General features: G+C 45.9%; 1 protein-coding gene across 2 annotated transcripts in view; it reads left to right on the forward strand.

Annotated features, from left to right (window-relative positions):
* The window catches only part of AQP9 (aquaporin 9), a 386,487-nt gene that overhangs the window by 275,439 nt on the left and 85,303 nt on the right, over positions 1 to 25,745 (forward strand). For both annotated transcript variants that reach the window (XR_011279784.1, XM_069624351.1), the window contains exon 4: positions 10,353 to 10,471. Coding sequence is in view for 1 of the 2 variants with exons in the window: in XM_069624351.1 (XP_069480452.1) it covers positions 10,353 to 10,471 (119 nt within the window). In the remaining variant the exon portion in view is untranslated. The remainder of the gene's footprint in view (positions 1 to 10,352; positions 10,472 to 25,745) is intronic.

A 25,745-nucleotide genomic window follows, 5' to 3' on the forward strand; every position in this document is an offset into this window, starting at 1 on the left:
CACCAGCAGCCTTCCAACACTTCATGAACGATGTCCTTCGTGAACTCATTGACGTTTGTGTTGTTGTATATATCGATGATATTCTAGTATACTCCTCTTCAGAATCTGACCATGTGAAGCATGTCCGAGCAGCCCTTGAGAAATTGCGCCAGCACAAACTATATGCAAAACTAGAAAAATGAATTTTTCATGCCACAGAAGTTGACTTCCTTGGGTTTATCCTGACCCCAAAGGGAGTCCGAATGGACTCATGAAAGGTGGACGCAATCCTTAAGTGGCCATCACCAAGTTCAGATAAAGGAGTACAAAGCATGCTCAGCTTTGCCAATTTCTACTGCAGATTCATCCCAGATTTTTCACATGTCGTACATCCCATCACAGCACTCTTGCGAAAAAATAAACGCTTTATGTGGACTGAAGAAGCTGAAAATGCCTTCCAATAGCTGAAAGCGAAATTCACATCTGCACCTGTATTAAAGCACCCGCGCCCTGACCTTCCATACATAGTGGAAACTGATGCATCCAGTCTAGCCATTGGAGCTGTCCTGTCTCAAAAGGACCCTGAAACTCGCCAGCTTCACCCAGTAGCATTTTGGTCCAGAAAGTTCTCGGCACCCGAGTCAAACTATGCGGTTACCGACAAGGAGTTATTAGCCATTAAATCCGCCTTCAAGCCTTGGCAGCACTATCTTCTCGGTGCCAGGCACACCATTACTGTGATCACCAGAACTTACAGTATTTAAAAACAGCCAAGGCCCAATTGTCACGTCAACTCCGATGGGCATTGTTCTTTGCCGAGTTCGATTTCGTGATAACCTATCAACCAGGTTGTAAGAATGGTAAAGCAGACGCCTTATCCCGAATAGGGATGGGAGAGGCAGAAGTGAACCCAGAACCAGTACCTATAATTTCCGAACAAAGGATTCTTGGCATGACTACTCTACAGACACTAGAGGACATTCAGGTAAAGATCCAGCAACTCTTTGATCCTACAGCCCTGCAGGACTGGGTAAAGAAAGGCCCGGACTACTCTGTCACCAATGATCTGCCTTATTAACAAGGGTGGCTATTTCTGCCACACAAGGAACTAAAAGAGCTAGACATTTCCCGTTATCATGATACCCTAATGTAGGGGCACCCAGGTATTACAAAAACTGAAGCTAAAATTAAAAGATAATTCTGGTGGCCCACCTGGTGAAAGGATATTAAATCATTTGTGATGTCTTGTGGCATTTGCGCCTAAAACAAAAGTCAAAAGAAAAAAACAGCTGGACTCTTACAACCTTTATACATTCCTCCTACACCATGGCACACCTTAACGTTAGACTTTATTACTGATCTACCTCCTTGTAATGGATTTAACACCATACTAGTTATTGTGGATCTTTTTTCCAAGATGGCCCACTTTATTCCTTTAAAAGGATTACCTTCAGCCTCAATCCTGGCCAAAGAATTCCTCGAAAACATTGTTCGCATACATGGATTTCCGTCCGTGTTGGTCTCTGACCGGGGCAGCCAATTCATTTCACATTTTTGGAAGAAATGTTGTCAATTGGCGCAAATCGACGTGAGATTATCGACCAGTCACCACCCCCAGACCGATGGTCAAACAGAGAGGACTAACCAGACTCTTGAACAATACCTGCGTTGTATGTTACATCAGACTGAGAGTAATTGGAAGGACATTCTTTGAATCGCCAAATATGCATACAATAATTCTGGAACTGGACAAAGCCCCTTTTATACCCTATATGGGCACCACCCTCGAACCTCAGACCTTGACTCACCCCAACACTTAGAAATGCCCGCAGTGGACCATCTGCATGCTACGATTACACAAGCCTTTAAGGAGGCAACTGCACATTTAAAACAAGCGAAGGAGAAATATAAGAAAGATGCTGATTGGCATAGAAGTGATACTCCACAGTACCAGATAGGGGATCAAGTATGGTTGGCCACAAAAGACATACCTCTCAAGGGAACGCGGACCTTTAACCCTAGATATTTAGGACCTTACTCTATTAAGGCCATTATCAACCCGCTGGCCGTCAAGTTGGACTTACCTGCTAATATGCGAATTTATCCCATCTTTCATGTGTCACTTTTGAAGCCAGTACAACCAGGGACAAGACTAACCAAGCCACCAGACCCCATCCTTGTAGACGGAGAACCCAAATTCGAAGTTAAGAACATTCTGGACTCAAAGCTGATAAAGTCAAAACTTTTTTATTTAATCGACTGGAAAGGTTACGGACCACAGGAAAGGTCATGGGAACCTAGTGACCATGTTCATGCACCCCGATTGGTGAAAAAATTCCCACAAAATTTCCCAGACAAACCGAAACCACAGGGAAGAATGACTTTAGGAGGGGCCTTGGGGGGGAGTGCTGTCATGATGATTACCCCCGGGGACCCAGACCAAGTCCAGCAACCCCGGAAGCAGACATCAAGTTACCCCAAGCAAGCCCAACAACCCCCGCTAGGGGCTATTTGGGTGCAGTCCTGGCGCCTATGGCGCCAGGCTCATATGGAGAGTAAGTCCTGGGGCCATAGGCGTCAGGCTCATAGATTAAAACTTACCTGATGCAGACCATGCTGCAAACTTACCTGATGCAGACCATGCTGCAAGAGCTCCAAGTCAAACGAGGCTTGGAAGGGACTATTTTACCTAGGCACTATTCTTTTACTCGGGTGGGGCTGGGGAGGAATACTTACCTGGGACTACTTTGAAGGCTATTTAAACCACGCCTGAAGAGCAGCACACGCTTCGCGTTATTCTGCATCCAGCAGCGTAACGCTCACCGTGCCTGCAAGCCTGCATCCAGTCTTCTGCCACACCCGCCTCGAGTTTGGAGCTCCTAGCAAAAGGGAGAAAGAAGGAGAAAAGGTTAGAACAAGAGCAATACCTTTGATCCTTACCTGAATTCCCGATCCATCGCACCTTCGAGCTGGAAGAAAGAAGTTATTTTATGCGCGTCGCCTCGCCTGCTGCAGCGCCGCACTGATCTCACCGGCCTTCGCAGCATCTTCACATTCCACTGCATCCTCCTGCATGTTCCCGCCGCATTCCGGCACCTAAGGAGAAGACAAGAACAGCAAGGTGAGCCAAGGGAATACACAGAGGAATATTAGTTACCCACCCATAGACTTACCTGATTTTACCACCGGGGGTACTATTCCTCTTCACGGGTCGGCGCAGCTTCCACTGCATCTTCGCCGAACCCCGGCCCCTAAGGGGAAACAAAAGGACAGCAAAGTGAAACAAAGGGACGATCAAGGGGAACCCTCCTCACCACAATAGACTTACCTGATTTTATCGCCGGAGGTATTATTTCCCGAGACTTCATACTTTCTCTCAGTGCCTGAATAAGGGAGAAAGCAACAGGTTACATATTGACATTATTTTATCGAACTGTGTTGGAAAATACAAATCCTTACCAGAATATTACCGGTTGCCACGAGGAACTCTTCACTAGGGTCAATCTGCAACCTGCAAGGAATCGGACAAGAGTGAAAGTCAGGCATTTGAACTCTTACGAACTACATACTTTTCGGAGTCAATATTGTTCTGGAACTCACCAATTCCTTGGAGCCAGTGAAGCAACTGGTTATCAACGCGCCCTTGCGCTCAATGCAGGATGGAGAGCTCATCTTTTCAAACCATCAGGTGAGACTATAAGAGGGGACATCAAAGGTGATCTGTGGGGAGAACAGCGGGGGTGGGGGGATTTACACTCAACTCCACGGGTGGTTAATTCCCTTTCTCCATTTGCAGAAGAATATTCCTACGGGCCAATCAAACTAAGCTAGGTGGGCCAGTCCAGTCCGTCATCTCGGCCCTACGTGTCACATTGGTGGAGACCGCAGCTGTCCAGTTCAGATCGACGCCTCTGTGGGAGCCAGGTGAGCGTAACAGGAACTGCTGAGAATACATAACTAACTGAGGAAATTGGCGACAAACACATACATACTACAATCCCGACTCTCTTCACTGGCTTGCAGGGGGATGCTTCTCCTGAACCAATTCTACTGGATGGACTGCACCGGGTTGGACCATGGAGAAAAGATGCCAATGCCTCGCCAAGATATGTGCTGGCTGCAGACATGAAACACCAGTCGTTAGGGAGATTGCGAGACGGAAGATCAAATACCGTTGGACTTTTCCTTTTGACCTCCGTATTAACTTGAAGGGATTGCAGAGATGAATCACTGCAGGGGGGGAGGAATTGGCGCTCCTACTAATTGAAGAATAGCCCTCAGGTGGGGAGTTTCCTCTCCGACTCGAATGACAACTTTGAGCAAAAAAACATGAGTCTGGTCTCAAACTCTATTGAGGACTAGGTAGAAGAGACAAAAACATACTTCAGGCACCCCTTCGTGACAAGCATCAAGACTCTTCCCACGTCCACTCTTGATGACCTTGAGACAAGGCACTTACTTGAGAACGTTGAGTTGCAAATACCATGTTCTTGCAAGTGTACCAGAGGATTTTGGTATTACTTTTACAATCTATGCTGTCCATAATCCTCTTTTTGAAGCACTTGGTGGTGGCCTGACCAACAGCACAGTCAGATGTACTTTCATTATGGATCCGTGTGGAGAACCTTAGAGTGCTCTGATGGTTAGAAAGGCTATTTCGGTCAAAATCTGGGCTATACGAACTTGTTGCCTTTGGGCACTTTGGCCATGCTCCATATCATTTTCAGTTCATTGTTTTTAGTTTGGGGTTTTATGTTGTTTTTCAGGAGCACTGTTGGGGGGAAGGGAAAGGTGGAGGGTTTGTTGTTCAGGGCCGGGAATTTCAACTCCCTACTATTACACTAGAAAAACACCCACAAAGGGAAGGCCCTTAAAGAGAAAGAAAGTGGATCCTTTTCTTAGAGAGGCGGAGCAGGAGGTGGTTGCCCTGCAGGAGACACATGTTTGGAAAAATGACAGGTCCAAAATAAACTTCAGACACTATACGAGGATAGTAGAGGCAACTGCCCCGACCAAGACATGCAGGGTAGCTTTTAGGAATGGTTTTGATATACGAATTGGGGAGATAAAGAATGTTGCTTTTTGTTTGTGAATCTTCTCCAGGGCACTCACAGACTGACATTGGCTACACTCTATGCCCCTAATATGGGACAGAATGTTTTTCTTAGATCGACTATAACTCATATGGGGGATTTCATAACAGGGAATATAATACTTACAGGACATTTTAACATGGCCTGGTCGCCGACTTTGAATAGAAGCCAAGGAAGGTCCCACTGGGATAGAGTGCCTTCCAAGGTTCTTCATAATAGTATGTAAAAAATCAAATTGAGGGATGCGCTGAGGGAAACTCAGGGCCCACTGAAGGGGTTTACAATTTATTAGAATGTTCCCAAGTTGTTCTCACTAATAGATTATATATGGATAACAGTCCCTTTGCTAGAGAGACTGGGGAAGGTGGAGTTTGGCTCCATTTCCTTATCTGATCACACTCCAGTTTAAACAAGGATTAACCTCCCGAAACTGCGAAGTGGGATGTGGAAGTGGAGCTTCCGACTGAGCTTCTTAAGGACCTGGTGATCACTTAAAAGATAGAGTAGGTAATTGGGGAATTATTTGCTAACAACCCACCCTCCCTTACTCCAGAGGTCACAAAAGTGTTTATCTGAGGGGAGCTAATTGAACTGAAGTCCCAAAGGGACAAACAACTTAAATCTCTATAGTGAGATTTAGAGGAGGAATTACTCACTCTTAAACAAGCAATGGTAGACAATCCAACTACACCTAACTTGAATGCAGAGGTGCAGCAGACCAGTTGGATCAGTTGACAACCAGAGGAGCTGAGAAAGCGATACTGCACACCAAGCAACATTACTACATTCAGGCTAGCAGACTGGACAATTTATTGGCTAGAATCCTCAGAGAGAAAAGGGGAACTAGAACAACCACTGCATTAACTGACAACAACGCTAACAAAGTCAGAGCACATTGGGGATACATGAGCAAATGATTAAATTCTACATACACCTATATGCGTCGGGATGTCCTTCATCGACTTTGCAGAACAAACAAACCTCTTACAATGGTACAGTTGCTGAAAATTACCCAACAAGATTGTGAGAGCCTTGAGGGAGGAATATTTTCGGTCAGTTATCAAGCACCTACCAATTAATAAATCCCCTGCTCCTGATGGCTACTCTTCCATTTTTATAAAAAAGGTGAGTATTTATTAGCCCCTTAATTGCCTATGCTTTTCAACTCTTCTGCATTACACCCCCAACAGAGGAGGCCAAAGTCATCCTCATCCCCAATCCCTTCAAATATCTGACCAGGTGTGAATTCTACTGCCATACTGTCCTGATTAGTATAGATGCTAAAATGTACACTAAGGTCTTGGCTAACAGACTAGATCCCTTGCTTCCTTCTCTGATAAAATCAGACATCAGAAGGGTGTTACATATCACGGAAAAAATAGAAATCACAGACACACAGTAGATCCTTCTCTCATTAGACGCCAAGAAGGCTTTTGACCATATATAGTGGACTTTCTTGTTCACCACTATTCGAGAAATGGGTTTTGGGCTTTTTTATCTCCTGATATTGAGGGTTAACCACATTGTTCCCTCAATTCACCTATCTATAAATAACACAATTTCGAGTACAATTAGTAGGGGCATTACACAGGGCTTTGCACTGTCTCCCCTCTTATTTTCTGTCTTTCTGTAGCCCTTCCTACACCGTTTGAGAAAGGCTAGGGTGATTAAGGGTATTCTCTTCGGGGGTGAAGAACACAGATTTCAGCCTTCGCTGATGACATGTTGTCCCAAACAGACCCAGTAAACTCCCTCCCAGAGGTACAGAGGTAACCTGAGGCCTTTTGGCAGATCTCAGTCTTCAATGTCAATATAGACAAGTCTGAAATCCTTAAACTAACTCTGAAAGAGCCTGAGTTACTCATGTCCCAATCATCCTCACTGTTCAAGTGGGCAAAGCGAGGAATAAAATATCTGGTAGTCATGCGTACGCTCCATAGACAAACTATATGTGGCCAACTACCCCATACTCCTTCATAACATCACAGAGGATCTCCACAGATGGTGTCTACTTTCTATTTCATACCTGGGCAGAATTTCATTGGTTAAATGATGGTTTTACCAAGGATTCTTTATTTCTAGGCTCTCCCTATCCCTGTGCCTAAGGCCTTCTTTAAATCCCTTGCAGGCATAATCACAACATTTGGAACAAAAAAAGACCTTGCATCTCATATAAATTACTCACATCCCCAGGATGTAAGGGAGGGTTGGTCCTTACAAATGTCATGGTCTGCTATGATGACGCACACATTTGGGTAATCAGAGAATGGTTTTCAAATACTACAGTAAGACTTGGCGCCGAAAGGAGAGCTCTCTCGTGGGAAAGTCTCTAGATGTGGTCCTATGGCTCCATAAAACAGAATAGTCCCAGGACATGTACTTGAGTACATATACTAAATTGTTTGGAGACACTTGAAAAAGCTCAGCGTGAAATATGGGATATCATCCTATCTTTCGCCATTTACCCCTCTGTTTGGGAATCCCCAGTTCTCCCTGGGGTGGGAGAAGAATGCATTTCAAACAATCGTGGAAAGCGGTCTTCTGTAAACTGAGGGATATGTTCCAGGGATCAGAGATTAGATCTTTTGAGAATTGTAAACAGTCCTTCCAAATAGTTAAAAGGAAAGTCTCAGATGTTGTCAGCTGCGTCACTCAGACATGGACCCACATAATAAAGCCGCTGCCTTGAGGGCGCCTATCCCATTTGAAAAATTCCTGGTGATGCAGGGAGAATATAACAATTTTATCTCTTCCTTACACAAATTGATAATGGAGAGTTCCCCTGAAATGGTATGGCCATATGTGACAAAATGGGAGACCACAATGGAGGAACCCAGTCCCAAAGAGAACTGGGACCTTCAATGGGGAAATATTCCTAAACTGTCATGATGCTAACCCCTGGGGACCCAGACCAAGTCCAGCAACCCCGGAAGCAGGAATCAAGTTATCCCAAGCAAGCCCAACAACCCCCGCTAGGGGCTATTTGCATGCAGTCCTGGCGCCTATGGCACCAGGCTCATATTAAGAGTCAGTCCTGTCGCCATAGGTGCCAGGCTCATAGATTAAAACTTACCTGATGCAGACCATGCTGCAAACTTACCTGATGCAGACCATGCTGCAAGAGCTCCAAGCCAAACGAGGCTTGGAAGGGACTATTTTACCTAGGCACTATTTTTTTACTCGGGTGGGGCTGGGGAGGAATACTTACCTGGGACTACTTTGGAGGCTATTTAAACCACGCCCGAAGAGCAGCACGCGCTTCGAGTTATTCTGCATCCAGCAGCGTAACGCTCACCGTGCCTGCAAGTCTGCATCCAGTCTTCTGCCACGCCCGCCTCGAGTTTGGAGCTCCTAGCAAAAGGGAGAAAGAAGGAGAAAAGGTTAGAACAAGAGCAATACCTTTGATCCTTACCTGAATTCCCGATCCATCGCACCTTCGAGCTGGAAGAAAGAAGTTATTTTATGCGCGTCGCCTCGCCTGCTGCAGCGCCGCGCTGAACTCACCGGCCTTCGCAGCATCTTCACATTTCACCGCATCCTCCTGCATGTTACCGCCGCACTCCGGCACCTAAGGAGAAGACAAGAACAGCAAGGTGAGCCAAGGGAATACACAGAGGAATACCCCCCATAGACTTACCTGATTTTACCACAGGGGGTACTATTCTTCTTCACGGGTCGGCGCAGCTTCCACTGCATCCTAGGCAAAACCCGGCCCCTAACGGGAAACAAAAGGACAGCAAGGTGAAACAAGGGACTAACAAGGGGAACCCTCCTCATCACAAAAGACTTACCTGATTTTACCGCCGGAGGCATTATTCCCCGAGACTTCATACTTTCTCTCAGCGCCTGAATAAGGGAGAAAGCAACAGGTTACATATGGACATTATTTTTTCGAACTGTGTTGGATAATACAAATCCTTACCAGAACAATACCGGTTGCCACGAGGAACTCTTCAGTAGGGTGAAGCTGCAACCTGCAAGGAATCGGACAAGAGTGAAAGTCAGACATTTGAACTCTTACGAACTACATACTTACATCGTCTTGCCGGGAATATCGGAGTAAATATTGTCCTGGAACTCACCAATTCCTTCGAGCCAGTGAAGCAACTGGTTATCTACGTGCCCCTGCGCTCAATGCAGGATGGAGAGCTCATCTTTTCAAATCATCAGGTGAGACTATAAGAGGGAACATCCAAGGTGATCAGTGGGGAGAACAGCGGGGTGGGGGGATTTACGCTCAACTCCACGGGTGGTTAATTCCCTTTCTCCACTTGCAGAAGAATATGCCTACGGGCCAAGCAAACGAAGCTAGGTGGACCAGTCCAGTCCGTAATCTCGGCCCTACACGTCACATTGGTCCAGACCGCAGCAGTCCAGTCCAGATCGACGCCTCTGTGGGAGCCGGGTGAGCGCAACATAAACTAACCAGATCAATACAATTGAGTGTTGAAGATGGGGGAGGGGAGGTTGATTGGCTATCTGTAAGGTGGGGAAATATTGTTCTAAACATAATTTATTTTAAAATAAATTAATTGAGGAATGCCATACCTTTTGGGCATACCTTTTGAAAGTACACATTTCTGAATTAAATAGGTGAATACAAAATGTTGTCATTGGTTGAAAGCACCTTGTATTTAGTGCCAAGTGGCAACCATCAAGGCGACAGAAGCTGCACTTTAAGACCCATTAACACTATTTCACTTGAGTGAGAATGGAGTTTTTGTCTCTCAAGGTTGATACTCCATTTAACAGGATGTGTCAGCAGGTTTTAATATCGATAAAGCTTATTGGGTGATGAAATTTGACATTCCTTCTTGAGCTCGGCAACACTACACTATTTCAACAACATATTGTTGCTTGCAAATCTATCATAGGAAGATATATGATCTGGCCAAAGTTAGAATCAGTAGAAATCATTCCAGAGATGACCAACAATCAGAAATGTTTATTTGAGAATAGCCAAGTTTTCAATTGCTATATAGACATTTATATTGAATAGTTAATAAAATAAATAGGTTGAACATGTCTAGCCTAAAAAACCACATTGCTCTTCTTCTGCTCACACAGATGCCTGTCATGAGGTTTCTGCAGTAATACTGTTCACATTCTACCCTTTCCAGTTTATGACAACTTTCTGCAAACATTTGAGAGTTAATTGTATGGTTGGTGTCTTTGAGCGCCCAGTGCATTGTCCCACAATCCCGTATGTTCCTATGACTGTTACCTGATACTTCATAAATATTTTTTAAAGCATTACATTGATGGTTATGTCTTTTGTAGATGCATTCATGTCCTTTGCTGAGGGGACGCTTGCAGTCTCAGGTCCAAATGCAACAGCACATATATTTGCCACATACCCAGCATCGTTTCTTTCCACCACAAATGGATTTGCAGAGCAAGTAAGTATGCATTCTCAATTTGTGAAAACAATGTACATTTACTTTTAGTAAAAGTAAAGCAGCCTACTGGAAGCAATGCTTAAATTAGGAAAATAATTCTCTCTGTACATTGACACCATAAACTTTGTTGTTGAAAGGTAACAATAATAATATATGTTGATTTCCTCCCAATTCTAAATGGAGTCATAAAACATAAATTACTTACCGTAATCGTATTTCTGATGATTGTATCTTCTTAGATTCACATGATGTGCATATATACCGACATCTAGTGGTAATGTGGAGTATTGCATCTTTCTTATGAAGATCAAAAAGGTACTTCGACATGGGCGTGACTGTAACACTATCCCTAATGTGACGCCTAGTGTACCCAAAATCCTTCACGTGTTGAGGTCCCAGCAGTTGTTTTTGTTCTGCTGTGAGGGAGCCTTACAGAATGAATGACTGAGTACAGAAGACAGAAGGAGTGAGATGTCTATGTTCCTTCTACTCAAAGAGGGGAGGAATGGTGGGCACGTGTAAATCTAAGCAGATACAATCATCAGAAAAATGATTAAGGTGAGTAGTGCATGTCTTCTCATGCCTGTGAATCTGCTTATAATCACATTATGTGCATAAACGAGCGAGCAGTACCAGGAGATGGTGGTGGGATGTGCAAAGGAACAGTAGCAAAGCGATGTCTTAGAACCACTTGTCCCAACTGAGAATCAGACTTATAGTGTGTGTTTAAGCAGTAGTGTTGAGTGAAAGTGTGAACAGAACTCCAGGTTGCTTGATTGATTTTTGATTGATTTGTCATTTATTATGTGCCTGTACACAAGTGTTGCTGCTTTGCAAATGGAACCTAGAAGAACATTTGCAATACAGGCTATAGTAGCCGCTGTGCCTCGAATAGAGTGAGGTTCAGTTGTAAAGGGTAAGTCTCTCTTGGCAAGAGAGTAATACAGTGTGATGATTTTAACAATCCATTTGGAAATAGCTGATTTAGAGACAGGGTTTCCTTCTCTACCAGCTGCCACAGAGACAAATAATTGTTTGGTCTATCTTAGTGGGTTAGTCTTTTCAAGGCAGTATAACACTGCTCTCCTAACATCTAGTGTATGGAGGCTTCTTTCAGCTGAGTTAGTTGGGTTCTGGGAGAAAGTTGGAAGTTCGATTGATTGATTCACCTGGAATTTAGAGATTAATTGAGGCGTAAAACATGTCTGTGACCACATATAAAGGACAATATCTTTGGGGGAGCAGTCAATGGGCTTGATGTTTTTAGAGTTGCCCCAAATGACAAAATGTTTTCACTTATTAGAGTAACAGTGCCTGGCATTAGGTTTACGTGCCTCTTTAAGTATGTCCATACATCTTTGAGGTAGTTGGAGATGCCCAAACTCTATGACTTCATGAGCAACACTGCTAAATTGAGTGTTTGGGGGCTTAGGTGCAGTGTCTTCGCTAGATTTTGTGACAGCATGTAGTACGGGCAGGGCAGTTTCCTGGGAGGGGAGACTGACATTCTTAAGAGATGAGAGAACCATCGCTGTTGAACCTACATTGGTGCCACCAGTGGGAGTTGTTCCTGTTGCATCTTGTGCACTATCCTGTTGAGAAGGAGAATCAGGGGGATATGCATAGGAAAATCTCCCAGACCATGTTATCCAAAGACTGTTCGCTTTGGATCGCCTCTGCAGGGACCTGGAGGCGTAAACTGGGCTATCTGTATTCTCTAGAGTCGCAAACAAGTCAATGTTCTGGATGACCCCCACTCTGCAAAGACATGGAGTAGAATATGTTCTTGCAAGCGCCACTCGTGCACCACAGGTATGTGCACGTCTCTGTTGAGCACGTCTGCCAGATAAATGTGATCCCCTGGAACATGTTGTGATAGTGGAAACATGTTGTGTTTAGTGCCCATTTCCAAATGTTTTGGGACAGTTTGGATACCCCTGGAGTGTGAGTGCCCCCTGTTTGTTCAGATACTACGTGTTATGGTGCTGTCTGTAATGACAAGAACCACCTTCCCTTGTAGGTGTGCTTGGAAGGCTTTCAGTTCTTTGAACACTTCAAGTAGTTCCAACAGGTTGATATATTTTGATACTACTAATGGAGACCACATGCTGTGCGGTGTCTGTTGTAGGAGGTGAACTTCCCACCCTGACAGAGATACATCCATGGTGAGAGTGGCCTCTACTGCAGGGTGGTAAAGAATTTCCCCTTCAGAAGGGTTTCCTTTGACCACCACTGCAGAGACAGAACGAGGGCTGTCAAGACAACCAATAGATCGTCCCACTGACCTCTCCCCTGACAGCATTGCTCAGATGGGCGTGTGGAACTATGAAGATGCATGATGCCATCATCCCTAGTAGCCCGATAGCTTTCCATACAGTTATCCGGTGACTGGCTACATACTGAAGGATCTGGAACAACATGTTTTTAACCCTGTCATTGGAGGGGAAGACAAGACGTCTTCTGTCTGAATTAGTGCTCCTAGTAATTGCTTGACTTGACTGGGTACCAGACTTGACTTTTTCTCGTTGATTGAGAATCTGAGATTGAAGAGTAGATCTACTGTCTTTTGATTGTTCGCCAGACACGTTCCGTATGAGTCTCCAGTTATGAGCTAGTCACCCAGATAAGGGTACACCAGAATGGACTGCTTGTGCTAGTGAGCTGCCGCTACCACTAGTACCTTTGTAAATACCCTTGGAGCTAAGGCAATGCCAAAGGGGAGTACCTTGAACTGATAGTGAGTTGTCTATCTAGAAACTGAGATACTTTATATGCGCTGGCAACATCGAAATATGAAAGTATGCATCTTTCATATCCAACATGGCTATGTAATCCCCCTGTTGCAACAGTGGAATTACTTCCTAAAGAGTAGTCATCCTGAACTTTTGAGGTTTTACACATTTGTTTGCTGGACGTAGATCTAAAAAAGGGCGCATTGGTTAGATCTTTTTTGGGTACAAGGAATGATATTAAATAAATACCATCATCATCATCCAAGTTTATACAGTAAAAATCCATAAACCAAACATAAAAATAACAACAATACATCAATACATCAGTGATAATTAGCAAACTGGAAAAAATTAAGAGTACATGCACATTTTTAAAAGCAGTAAAAAAAATTCAAGTTTAGAATACAGGTTGAAACTTGCCCTCAAGGAACTTTTTCCTTCGATACCAGGTTTTTCTCAAAAACTTCAAGCAGCCTCATGCAACTGGGGTTGTTTCTGCACGCAATAAAAAAAATAAACAAAAATCAGAGAAGGATAGGCTTGTGTAAAATTTGTAACCTTAATTAACGGGACAATAGTATTCTTTCTGATGTCATGGTAGAGCAAACAGAATAAGACAAAATGCAACAAATCTTCTTTTACAGCGCTGCACCCCTGACTAACTGTGGACTGCTCATCGCTCAAACAATTCATAGTGATGGCTCTCAATCAATCACTCAATTAGCTACTTGTATAGCGCACTTTCACCAAAGGCATCATGGCGCTCTGAGCCATAATAAGGTAAATCGGGCCCTGGTCAATGCCCAGCGATCTATTATTTTGTTGCTGTGTAAAAGATAAGACTGAATGCCAACAGGGCCTGAAATCAACAGATGGTTCCTATTTGATTCAATCATAAGCCCAGTTGTTTCCCTATTAGCCATAACTATAGAAGAAAACATCTGCTTATATTTGTTATATGCAGTCAGAGTTAAAAGAGCAGAGGGGCACTGCAGACTTGGGGCATTCAGTTTTAGTAGGCACTGAGAAATAAAATTCAGCCAGGATATTTTACACCAAGATGAGCTCTGCTACAAGGTTTTAATAATCATGTGCGTTAGGTTAGCTCTTGGGTTTGACCAAAGTGCCAACCAGTCCGAAAGAGGGGCCATATGCCATTCATCACCTATGTGTGGGGTTCCCAATTCCATGTGTACAGCATAATTTGGTGCCGAACTGGGGAGACTGAAGAGCTTTTTAAGAAAAGCATTCTCTATTACTTCAATAGGTGAGGTTGTTTTCGTTACCCCACAAAGCTGAACCTTAATTTGTTGCAGCCTTGGTTTGTGCTCTATAAACTTCCAAAATTAGTTTAATTGGCTGTCCCTGGCACATGCTCTTAAAACGAGACAACCCCCCAGACCTTTTGTCATTCTAGAGCACTGTTTCTCTATTTGGAAACTCCCCAGGCAATTTTCACTAACAGTAATGCCCAATTAATCGAATTTTTCCACCCATGGGATGGTTTCACCATTACTCAGCAGTGTTCGCATTTTTAACCTCCTTCCTCCCCTGTTAGAGCATGCCTTCACTGCTGAGCTTTTAGTATTTACAGATAAGTCGGACATAAAAGCAGTGTAGCTGTCTATTAAATGTTGCAGTGCGATTGGGGTTCTGCGTATGCCAGTACAGGGAGGGGAAATGCACCCCACTTAAGAAAATCGGCTATTGTCTTGACCAGTGCCTTGTGTAGTGCCTTGTGCAGGCCATTAATGTAGGGAGGAAACAGCACCAGGGCTACAACACAACCTTGACGTACTCCCAAGGCCACCTCAAAATAACCCGTACATAGACCCTGTTCCCCGAATCGCACACATGCTCTAGTATCCTCATGGATGATCTGCAGCACCTTTACCAATTCAACAGGACAATCCATGGACATGGGCACCTGCCATAGAGTAGCTCTATCAACTCTATCAAAGGCTGTGCTTAGGTCCATGAATGCCAAATAGATTGGTTCACCCCCACAAAGATAGAGGATGGTGCAGCCAGGTACAGGTTAAGAGCTTGGTCTCATGTCCCCAGACCTGGCCAGAAACCATATTGAATATCTGAGAGGATGTCGTTGTCAGAAATCCATTGTTCCAGGTGCTCCAGGACCACACATCCAAAGATTTAAAAGGAGGTGTCCAGTAGAGAAATGGGCCTGCATATTTATGATAGGGGACTTTCTGGATCTTTTCTTTGAAAAATTGGATACATTCTAAGTAGGAGTTAAAACAGTTAGTCAATAATGGGCCCACAGTTCCAATTCCTCCTTAAATAAGTCAGCGGGTATTGCATCCAGGCCTGGTGCCTGATTATGCAATTGGCGACTGACAGCAGTTTGCACCTCCTTCACAGTGAAATGTAGTGTAGAACCCTGCTTCCCATCCTGATATCTGGCTACCTGTCCTTTAAACAAAGTGGTCTGACCAAGCCCTAGCACTCACATGATTCTCTCTATGAGTCTTGCCCCTCTTAAAAGCTGGGCCACCTGGAACAAACTCCCAGAAAGTTTTAGAGTCCCTGTTCGAGACTGCCAATAAAAGTTCTTCCCATGCAATGTTTTCTAGGCAATTCTTTCTTAAGTCCAAAGCACTTTAATACTGTCCCCTAGCACTAATGACCTCTCCACTAGTACTAGCCTTATCCCACAGGATCCCCTTCAGATTATTCTGTGCTATCCTACACTTTTCGTCAAACCAGCTGTGCATGTTACTTTTACTGGTTTTGAAGTCGTGTTGGAATAAGTCTGTTGGGGATTTCCATAATTTTTGAGATACAAGCACGGTATCCGTTGGGTCTGCATCATGGGACAAAAAATGTACAATGTGGTCCAAGTTTGGTTGGACCGTCTTGAACTGAGTGGACACTGGGTCACACCTCGCCCATTTTATCTTGTGTTTACATAGAGAATTAATATCACAGGAATTCAAGTGCACGTGCTTAGCTATTAAGGTCACAGGGGGATCCAGACTCAAAACCATACTCAAAGGGAAGTGGTCACTGTTAATCTCATCTATGACTGCAAAGTCTACAGTTAGCAGCCATTGTTGGACACGCATGCAAAAATAATCAATTATAGATGTACATTGGGTACTTGCAAATGTAGCCTTGCCCGGTACATCCGAACCTACACGTTTATTCTTTGGGCGCAGTCCCCAATCCACAAACTATGTCTTCAACTGCAAGCCCCTAGAGCAGATTCTTTCATCAGATAATTGTGGGCCAGGGATCCCGTATACAAAATCTTCACCCGGATCCACCAAATCAATCGGGATCCCATTACCCAATTTAACATTAAAATCCCCTCCCAAGACCACAACCGTATGCTCGCTCAACATAGACAAATGTTTTGACTCAAAGAATTCTTTCAGTGCCCCTAGACAATCCTTGTCAGAAGCATGCGGGCTGTTGTAGAAAGTAACCAAGAGCAGTTCCTGGCCCTGCTCAGGTGAAAGTGCCACACATTGCAAAGTGGGGTTTTTCAATTCAGTCTCCACTATATTTCTTGCTGGGGTACATACTGAGACATAGCCATCCAAACATAAAGGATTCATGGCCCACGTTTCCTGAAAGAAAATGATGTCATAAGACATCAGGTATATCACCAATTTCCTTCTTGAAAACTTTAACACTGCACCAGCAATATTCCAGCAGAGGAATGTCATGACAGCCCTCGGGGTGGGGGAGGGCTGGGGGGAACACGCACTGCGCAATAGGACAGCTCCTCCACAAGCCCCTCAGAATCTGCAGTCCCAACCGGGGGGAAAAAGTCAATCCAAATCCTCAATACCTGTCAGGGGCTCAAAGCGACTTTCAGTAACAACTGCCCCCTCCATGCCCAGACTCCTCCCGACCCCCACCAAGCATACCACTACCCCCTCTCCTCTTAGGAACCTGCCGCTCCTGATGTTGGGTCAATGGGGAAGTATGGGATGGATAAAAATCAGCCAGAGGGAGGAATGAGTTTGTAACAAATCTGGTCACCTTGGTCTGCCAGGGAGGATTAAGTGCCGAAACAAGGTAATCCAGCATAGTCGGGGCTATCATTGAGACTACCACACAATCCCCCTCCATCCGTTTGGGAGCATTTCCAACCCGAGACACCCTTCTTGCCATCCAAATGACCCTAGGATTAAACTTCATCCCCAGCAGACAGGTGTTAATCCATTGAGAGGATTTATTTATCAGGGAAGTTGTTGTTTCTTTCACTCCTTTTTCTAAGTGTGGCAATCCCGTTTTTACTCTTACCAGGGGTGCTGATTTGGGCGGGAGATCAATAACTACTTGCTTTAGGCCCAGAGCAATATGTTTCCCGAGTGGTTGTGGTCTAGGGGTGGGTGTCGACATTACTCCTTTGTTAGCTATCTCAACAACCCCTTTTTTGCCTTCCCTGTGCTGATGGATAAGCACTGGGACTACTGGAGGTTCGAGCTGTTTAATTCCACAGCTCTCTTTCTGAACTGGGATAAGGATTTCCTTCATTGCAATCGAGCCATTGCGATCCAAAGTGGGTGTGTTTCTCAAATCTACAATCCCCTTGAGCTCCTGTACATCTTTCTTTAACGCCCTGATTAAATCATCAATAATAGAAAGGGATACATTCAGAGAGTCTTTGAGTGAGACAATACCAGAGAGGACAGGGGCCAATTTTTTATCCAAAACCTCATCTAATATTTAAAAATCGCTGGAAATCGAATCTAATGAATTATCGATCAAACTTGATAATGATGGAGGAGGCGGCCCTATAACCTCCATACCCTGTGTCTCCAGGTTCTGTCTAACAAATACAGGCTCCTGGCCCGGAGTACCCATAGATGACTCCGCTCCCATCACCACTCGTTCACTAGAATTAATGCATTGAGATTGAGGGGGATACTGTTTGGAGAGGGCAATTGTGTGGGAAATGGTAACTTCAGTTGCCTGTTCCGTGTTCAGGATGCGCTCCTCTATTTTTCCATCCATCTGTTTCAAATATTAATTGACGGTTGAATCGTGAAAGGTCAAACAAACCTCTCTGAACGACAACCTGGCTGGGTTTACTTTTTTTTTTTTCACAACCAAAGGTAGATCTCTGGCTTTGCGTTTAGACATGTTACAGGCGCTGAACTAATTACTCAGCAGTGTAAGGAACAATATACGGGAGACCAAGTGCTAAAAAAGTGCAGGCGCAAAGGCAGAAATAGCATAGAGGGCAAGTTCCTAAAACTACGTCATAAAATACATCATGAACACATGTTAAAACAATAAAAACAAATATCACCAAAAATAGTTAAACATTGATTTTATGATGGATTAATGATCTAATTAAGGCTCCAAAAAAAAGCAGCAAAATTGATTACTCAAAAAGTTAATTAGTCAAGGGGGCCCAGAGCTAAACACTAACTCCAGTTACCAAAAATTGCCAACATTCTTTAAAAGTTTAAATTAAAATTCCAATGATTGCATGGTTTTATGGTCTTATAATTCATCCATGTAAGAGCGGGGTTCCCCCGTGTTCTCGGTTGCAGACTCCTCTGACTCTACTGCCCTACAACTGCCACCAAAGGGGAGAGGACACTCGCAGCCCCCAGGGAGCCAGTGGTGGGCAGGGGAACTTACACATAAGGGGGATAGTGTGTCTCAAGAAAACAAGGCAACCACCAGTAGCGAACACCAGTGAAAGAAACAAGGACAAATCTAAATCAAAGGGCAGGGCACGCCCAACAGCTTGAGGACCCTCTTTAGTCCGTCTCTCCTGCTCTGCCCCCTCGGGACGTAAAGTGTTAATTTTGGTATCCATAGGTATCCAAAAGCCGGTTGAAAGCAGCAGAATGGCAACGACTAGTTCTGGTGGCTCACTTACTGGGTTGATGGGTTCGGTGTGCATTGGACTGGGCTGGAGAATACAAGGCTGTTACACCACCCCGCTCCTCATGCGCAGACTGCAGGAGGACTCAGCCCGGACTCTGCCATGCTCTGGGTTTGGGGTTTTAGGAAAGGAGCCCTGCCTCCACCAAGCAGCAGTGTAGAAAGACTGCAGCTGGCCAGCAGACTACAGGAGGACTCAGCCCAGACTATGCCACGCTCCGCTCTGGGTCCAGGGTTTTAAGAAAGGAGCACTGCCTCCACCAAGCAACAGCGTGGAGAGACTGCAGCAGGCCAGCAGACTGCAGGAGGACACAGCCCGGACTCCACCATGCTCCGCTCTGGGTCTGGGATTTTACGAAAGGAGCCCGCCTTCATCAAGCAACAGTGTAGAGAGACTGCAGCAAGCCAGCAGACTGCAGGAGGATTCAACCCAGACTCCGCCACGCTCTGCCCTGGGTCAGAGGTTTTAGGAAAGGAGCCCTGCCTCCACCAAGCAACAGTGTAGAGAGACTGCAGCAGGCCAGCAGACTGCAGGAGGTCTCAGCCCGGACTCCGCCACGCTCCATTCTGAGTCTGGGGTTTTAGGAAAGGAGCCCCGCCTCCACCAAGCAACAGTGTAGAGAGACTGCAACAGGCCAGCAGACTCAGGAGGCCTCACCCCTAATAAATACCATTGTTTACGTGAAGATGAGGGATGACCTTGATCGCTCCCTTTTCTAGAAGGATGTGGAGCTCTTCTAGCAGGATCTGTAGAGGCTCTGCTGACAGTCGTCTGCTCTTGGGAGGATAGTCGCAGGGTGGCTGTAGGAATTCTATGCAGTACCCATGGGCGACGGTCTTGAGTACCTACTGATCTGACGTGATGCCGTCCCATGTGTGGATAAAAGAGGTTAAACATCCCCTGATATGGGAGGGGACACGTACTGCTTAGACACTTGGTGGCTGGAGTTGGAGAGCCCTTGGCTGCAGAGTTTCTCCCTCTATCCTTTCCATGTCGAAATCCCTGCTGTTGGGTGGGCTTGAGTCTGCTGGAAGTACCTCGGCCGGAAAACTAAGGTGCTCCTCCTGTTCCGTAGTGTGCCTGGGAGGAGTGGGATTGCCCGCGAAAGGCCCGATGGGTGTTAAAAGCACCAGTTGGACAAAAGGTTTGGGCGAGGTCTGGTTTAATGATTTTGGAGTCGTGTGCTCTTTCTTAGCGGTTTCCAGGGCCTCTTCGACCACCTTACCGAAGAGAGCAGAGTCTTCCACAGGTTTGTTGATGAGATAAGTCTGAGTTTGTGAGCCATGCCTGGCACTTTAGTAGAATTCCCTGCGCGAGAATGCGCCCTGCTTACTCAGCTGAATCCAAAGTGTTCTTGAGGATGTTTTGCGTCAGCAACCACTGCTAGAAGTTGGGTGCAAGTAGCTTCTGGGACATTCTGAGGGGTCTCTGACAAGGACAGTGGCACATCTGCTCTTTTCCTGGTGGTTGTAGCAACCAGAGAGTCCGGGAAAGCATGGCCTCTAATATAGAAGGGGTCTGAGGGTGTCGGCCGGAACATCTTCTCCACTCAAGGGTTGATAGCTAGAGTGAGCAAGGGTGTAAGCAAGGAGGGAGCCATGCATTTCTTTACCAAGTTCAGGAGGGGAATTGCCTGACTGACTGGGACCTTTTCCTTAAGGATATCTTCCACGAAATCTGTATCGGGTACGGCCTCCTGGGTGACTATCTTGAAGTGGTCAGCTGTCTACTTTTCAAAGGTTGTTGAAAAGCATTTGGTCAGTAATGGGCGATGAATCCCGGCATTGAACAACGGGAGGAGTGTCCAAGAAAATGTTGTCTGGTTCAGGGTCATGGCTCGGGGTAGTGTGCCAAGTGCCATGATCATCAGCAGGCACCAAGTCTGGGTCTTGAGAGACAGAGTCCTATTATGTCTGATCTGTGTCAGGGCACAGTAAATGTCCTAATCAGGATCATCCTGGTCTTCAAGGAACATATCCACAGGAGGTTTTAGTGGGCGTTGTTCAGACAGGGATGCAAACTGTGCACCTGGAGATAGGAGCCTTAGGGAATGCGACAAGCATCCACAGTCATATGTCTCTTAAGAATATCACTAAACTGGTCTTTTCCATAAAGGCCTCACATTTTTCCCTAGTCCACCCAGAGGAATTGGACTCATCAGGGGGTGGGAAGGGTGAAGCAGCTGGAGCAGGATCCTGCTGCAGGGCCTGAGATAGAGGGGGAGAGGCTGGAGAATACCCCTCAGGTCAAAGGGAGGCCTTTTTCCGGTCAGAACCTTGTGAATGGGCTTCAGAAAGATTCTCCAGAAGCTTTTGGAGTGTTTTGGATAGGTGGGCCTGTTTCAGCACCTTTTGACACTACCGCCCTGAGGGTCAATGATTTATGTGAGGCGATGTCATGACCAGCACCTCCGAGAGACAATGCAATCCTGCCCTCGGGACTTAAAGACACCCGGTCCGGATTAATAATCGGAAAGATCAAAGGAGGCCCACATGGACCCTGTCCTGGCACCTTTTGCACCTGGCTCATAGTATGAAGCCTTCAACAACGAACACCGGCTGTCTGCAGGCCTGAACATTCTTCTGGAATAAGGTGTGGCAAGTATGGGCGTGGCCAGCAGAACGTGCTCCAAGATCTTGGGTGTGGCCGGGCCGGGCTATATAAACCCCGCCCAGGCCTTGTCAGACGCTTCGCGTTGAACAGCCCATGGCAGCAGAACGCTCTCTGCTGACATCTGAAAGCAATTCTGCGAGCACGTGCGGATTCCAGCTTACCCAACGCTTATCCAGTGATCTTCGGTATCCGCAGCAGTCCGTGACCTTCTAGAATCCAGCAGCACGCAAGGTTTCCAGTTTACCTGATACTTACTTGGGAATATTCGGCATCCGCAGCGGTCCGCGACCTTCTTCCTTTCGCACAACAGCTGATTCAGCCTCCGGCACCTTTCCGACACTCTGCTCCCTCTTCTGCATAGATGCGGCACCTGGGAAGAAGGAAAAAGCAAACAAGGTTAGTTTCAGAAGAAAAGCACGCAAGCACAGTTCTCTCACAACCGCAGCTTATATACCCTCAACAGCGTCCAGCGCTCCACGTGGCAGCATCTTCTGTGCTTCTGCTGTTCACACACTATCCGATATCCAGAATCTGTTGGGAGAGAAGAGATGCAGGAATTAGAGAACATTGCAAGGGAATAGTGAATAATGAACAGTGGTTTGATTGCATACTTAAACAAAGAAAGACTCACCTTTAGCACCGGATCAGTGTAGCAACTCAATCCTAGTGCCCTTGTAACGGATCAGTGGAGTAACCCGCTCCATAAGGACATTGTACCGGAATCAGTGCAGCAACTCGATTCAGAAGAGCAACATTGCACCCCTGCCGAGACGAGCAGGAAGGAGAGCACATCATTACAATCTCCAAGGTGACCAAACACTGCGTTGGGTAACCAGAAGGACTCCTATCTGGGGACGCAAGGGAAGGGTCCACTCCAGGCCTGTTCAACATAGAGACAAGTAGACCTGATCCAAACAGCAAATGTAGTGAAGCTCAACCACGCTGGTGAATGGACCATTTGACCCCGCTCGCATTCGATGCCCCCGCGGAGACACGGTGAGCGTAATAGGTGACCATTGAAGATGGAGTCTTAACGCTGTGCGCCGGCTGCAATTGTGGGTGTGCAGAGGGCACTGAACCGCAAGGTTAAGTAGGCCCCACCAAACTTTTTGACAGGCCTGTGGCCATCGATGGCTTCCTCGACGGGGAAGCTTAGGCATTGTGTGTTTTAGTGCAGTGGTAAAGTATGTGTCCTTGTCACTGGGGTGTGATATCCCCATCTCACTGCCGGTGGCATGCTGGTCTGAGCCGAGAACCGACAGGCTGGAACTTCAGGGTAAGATGTTTAGCTATGTCCCACCAATAGGTCTACGGCTTCTGAATCAGAGCTGTGGCTTCTGGCGGGACCTGTAGGAGGCGACGGCGCCAGTGGGGGAGTGACTCTCGGCCTGCATGGCTTAAGCCGCCCACCACTTGGTTTGCCTGTCTTGTAAGGTTTTAGGCCGAAAAGGTTTACAAGCCTTGCAACGTCACTCGTCATGGTCACCAGGGAGGCAATGATTGCACTCTTTTTGAGTATCTTTCCAAGGGAATGTATTGTCGCAGGACGGGCAAAATTTAAAGGGTGTTTGCTCCATAACAGAGAGAAACGGCAGCCAGACCGAAGGAAAGAGAAGAAGAGGGGCAAAGAAGAGGCATTCTCAAGAGAAAGTCAGTAAAATAGGACCCCCCTCTCTATTGTGAGGCCGGGCCTGAGGATCAAGGCCCAGAAGAAATCAGTCGCTGAGTCGTCGGTAGATTAGGGATAGTATTACAGTCATGCCCATGTTGAAGTCCCTTTTCGATCTTCGAAAGAAAGATACAGTACTCTGTGATTACCACTAGATATGACTATATGCACAGCATGTGATTCTAAGCAGATTCACCAGCATCAGAACAGGTGTTATTATCCAATTTGTTTGTATGCAATTTATTGGCCTCTGAAAGATGAAGGGCTGAGTCAGCCATGCCAGGTTTTGAACTTGCAAAGTGCAGACAGACCCCATGCTTCAGCTGCGCTATCTGCAAGGATGATGGTGTCATAGGACAGATAGTAGCATCAGGAGGATAGTCCCTTCAAAACCATAAGCAGTAGTGGCACTATCAAAGAAGGAATATACCCCCAGAAGGGGCCACCATCACCCAGATTAGGAGGTAGTTGCCAAGCTGTGAACTAGCTGGTCCCAATCGGCACCGTGACTGTAGGAAGGAAAGGAGGACCACAATCAATTGAGTAAGGGACCAAGATTCTGATCAGTATTCCAAGTCACCCTCTTATCCTTCTGTTACCCCCACTTCCCTTAGCATCTCTACAGGTATGCAAAAGAGAAGCAACAGGAAAAGTAAGGAACAGCATCAGTGTGAAGGATTCATAATGGAGAGAAAGGAAATACTGACCAAACGGCAGCAGGCTGACAAATAGAACGCAGTAGGGAGACAGGATGGGTGGCATCAGTGCAGAGCTAAAGGAGTGGAGTACAGAGAACATTTACACTGAGCAAGGAAACATGCAAAGTTTGGAGTTGAATGTGTTTCAGGTAGACCAGAATCAGAAGTGAAATCTAAACATACCAAACCAGAGGTACACATTTGTGGACCAAATCTGTGAGGAGAGCCAGAATCCAGTAACCAAGTCCTTCCAAATAACTAATAAACAAAGGAGAGGCAATAACAATCCAGATGACAAAAGCTATACATCAGGATACAGGAGAATACAGGAGACACTAACAACACTTGTGCAGAAAAGGTCTAACCTTTGTCGTCGAGCGTGGCTCCTTTCTCTTCTACGGCATTGAATTGTGATTGTGGAATCTGTTCTATGGCCGGAAACGGGTAGGCATGTGTAACGTGATGTGCGATCCCACATATAGCACTGTGACCGTTTAGAAGGCGTAGTCCCATACCACCATCGCCAGGGCATCTGCAACACTTGAACCTCTGTGCTTGGGCGGTGTGTTTGTGCTTGCTTTGCAATAAAGACAGGAGGAAAATAACCCAAAAGAAAAAAATCTAAAATTCAGCATAACGGCTTGAAGTAAAATGACTATGATATGATATGATATGGCATTTGTAACACGCCTATACACAAGTGTTTCAAGGCGCGACGAGGCAAGGGAGGGGGAACAGAGGGAAGACAGACAACGATCCTACTAGGCCAGGTGTCATTCAGATCGCGCAAGTGCATCGGAAGTGGGAAAGTGCGGGGGAGGGGATAGTGCAGTATGTTGGGATATATAAAGAACAATAAGTAAAAGTACGGCCAGCAGGTGGCAAGTGCAAGGATAAGTGCAGACATCAGGTGTAAGTGCTGGTAGTGGGACTTGTAGGGATATTGAAACAGTCCCCAAGTGCGGGGGTTGCCAGGAGGGCAGTGCAGATGTGCAACTGGCAGGAGAGGGGACCTGGGCCAGAGATCAGAAGGTGGTCAGGTAACCAGTGAAGTGTCAGATTCAGCCAGGAAGTCAGCAGGGGACAGGAGTAGAAAAAACAGAAGCAAAGAGAAAGGTTTTGAGATGCCTCTGGAACCAGAGATAATTCTCCTCAAGTTTCAGGGAGGCAGGGTGGCTGTTCCAGAGGGAGGCCTCAGCAGAAGGGAGTAGTTTCTTACCTGTAACTCCATTTCTCCAGCGTTGGTATCTTTCATGGATTCACATGCTTAGAATATTCCCCGTCGTCAGACTGGGAACCCTCGGTACACATATATAGTCGATTCCTATATGAAAAAAATTCCGACACTTGTGTGTCCTATCCACATCTACGTCCTCCCCGAGGACGTCCACGCATGCCCCATAGGACGTAATGGTATAAAAGGCCCGTCCCCGCGGGTCCCGTCAGATTTCGACCCCTCCAAAGAAGAAAGGGGGAAACCTGTTTATGCACATATCCTGCACATTGCATTTCGGGGAGGCTGGTGGGCGCATGTGAATCCATGAAAGATACCAACGCTGGAGAAATGGAGTTACAGGTAAGAAACTACTCCCTTCTCCAGCATTGGATCTTTCATGGATTCACATGCTTAGAATAGATTGTATAGCAGTATCCTAGAAGAAGGAGGTGGGAATGCAATGCAACATAC

Source organism: Ambystoma mexicanum, chromosome 11 (genome assembly GCF_040938575.1).
Source record: "Ambystoma mexicanum isolate Mex_15411 chromosome 11, UKY_AmexF1_1, whole genome shotgun sequence".
NCBI lineage: Eukaryota > Metazoa > Chordata > Amphibia > Caudata > Ambystomatidae > Ambystoma > Ambystoma mexicanum.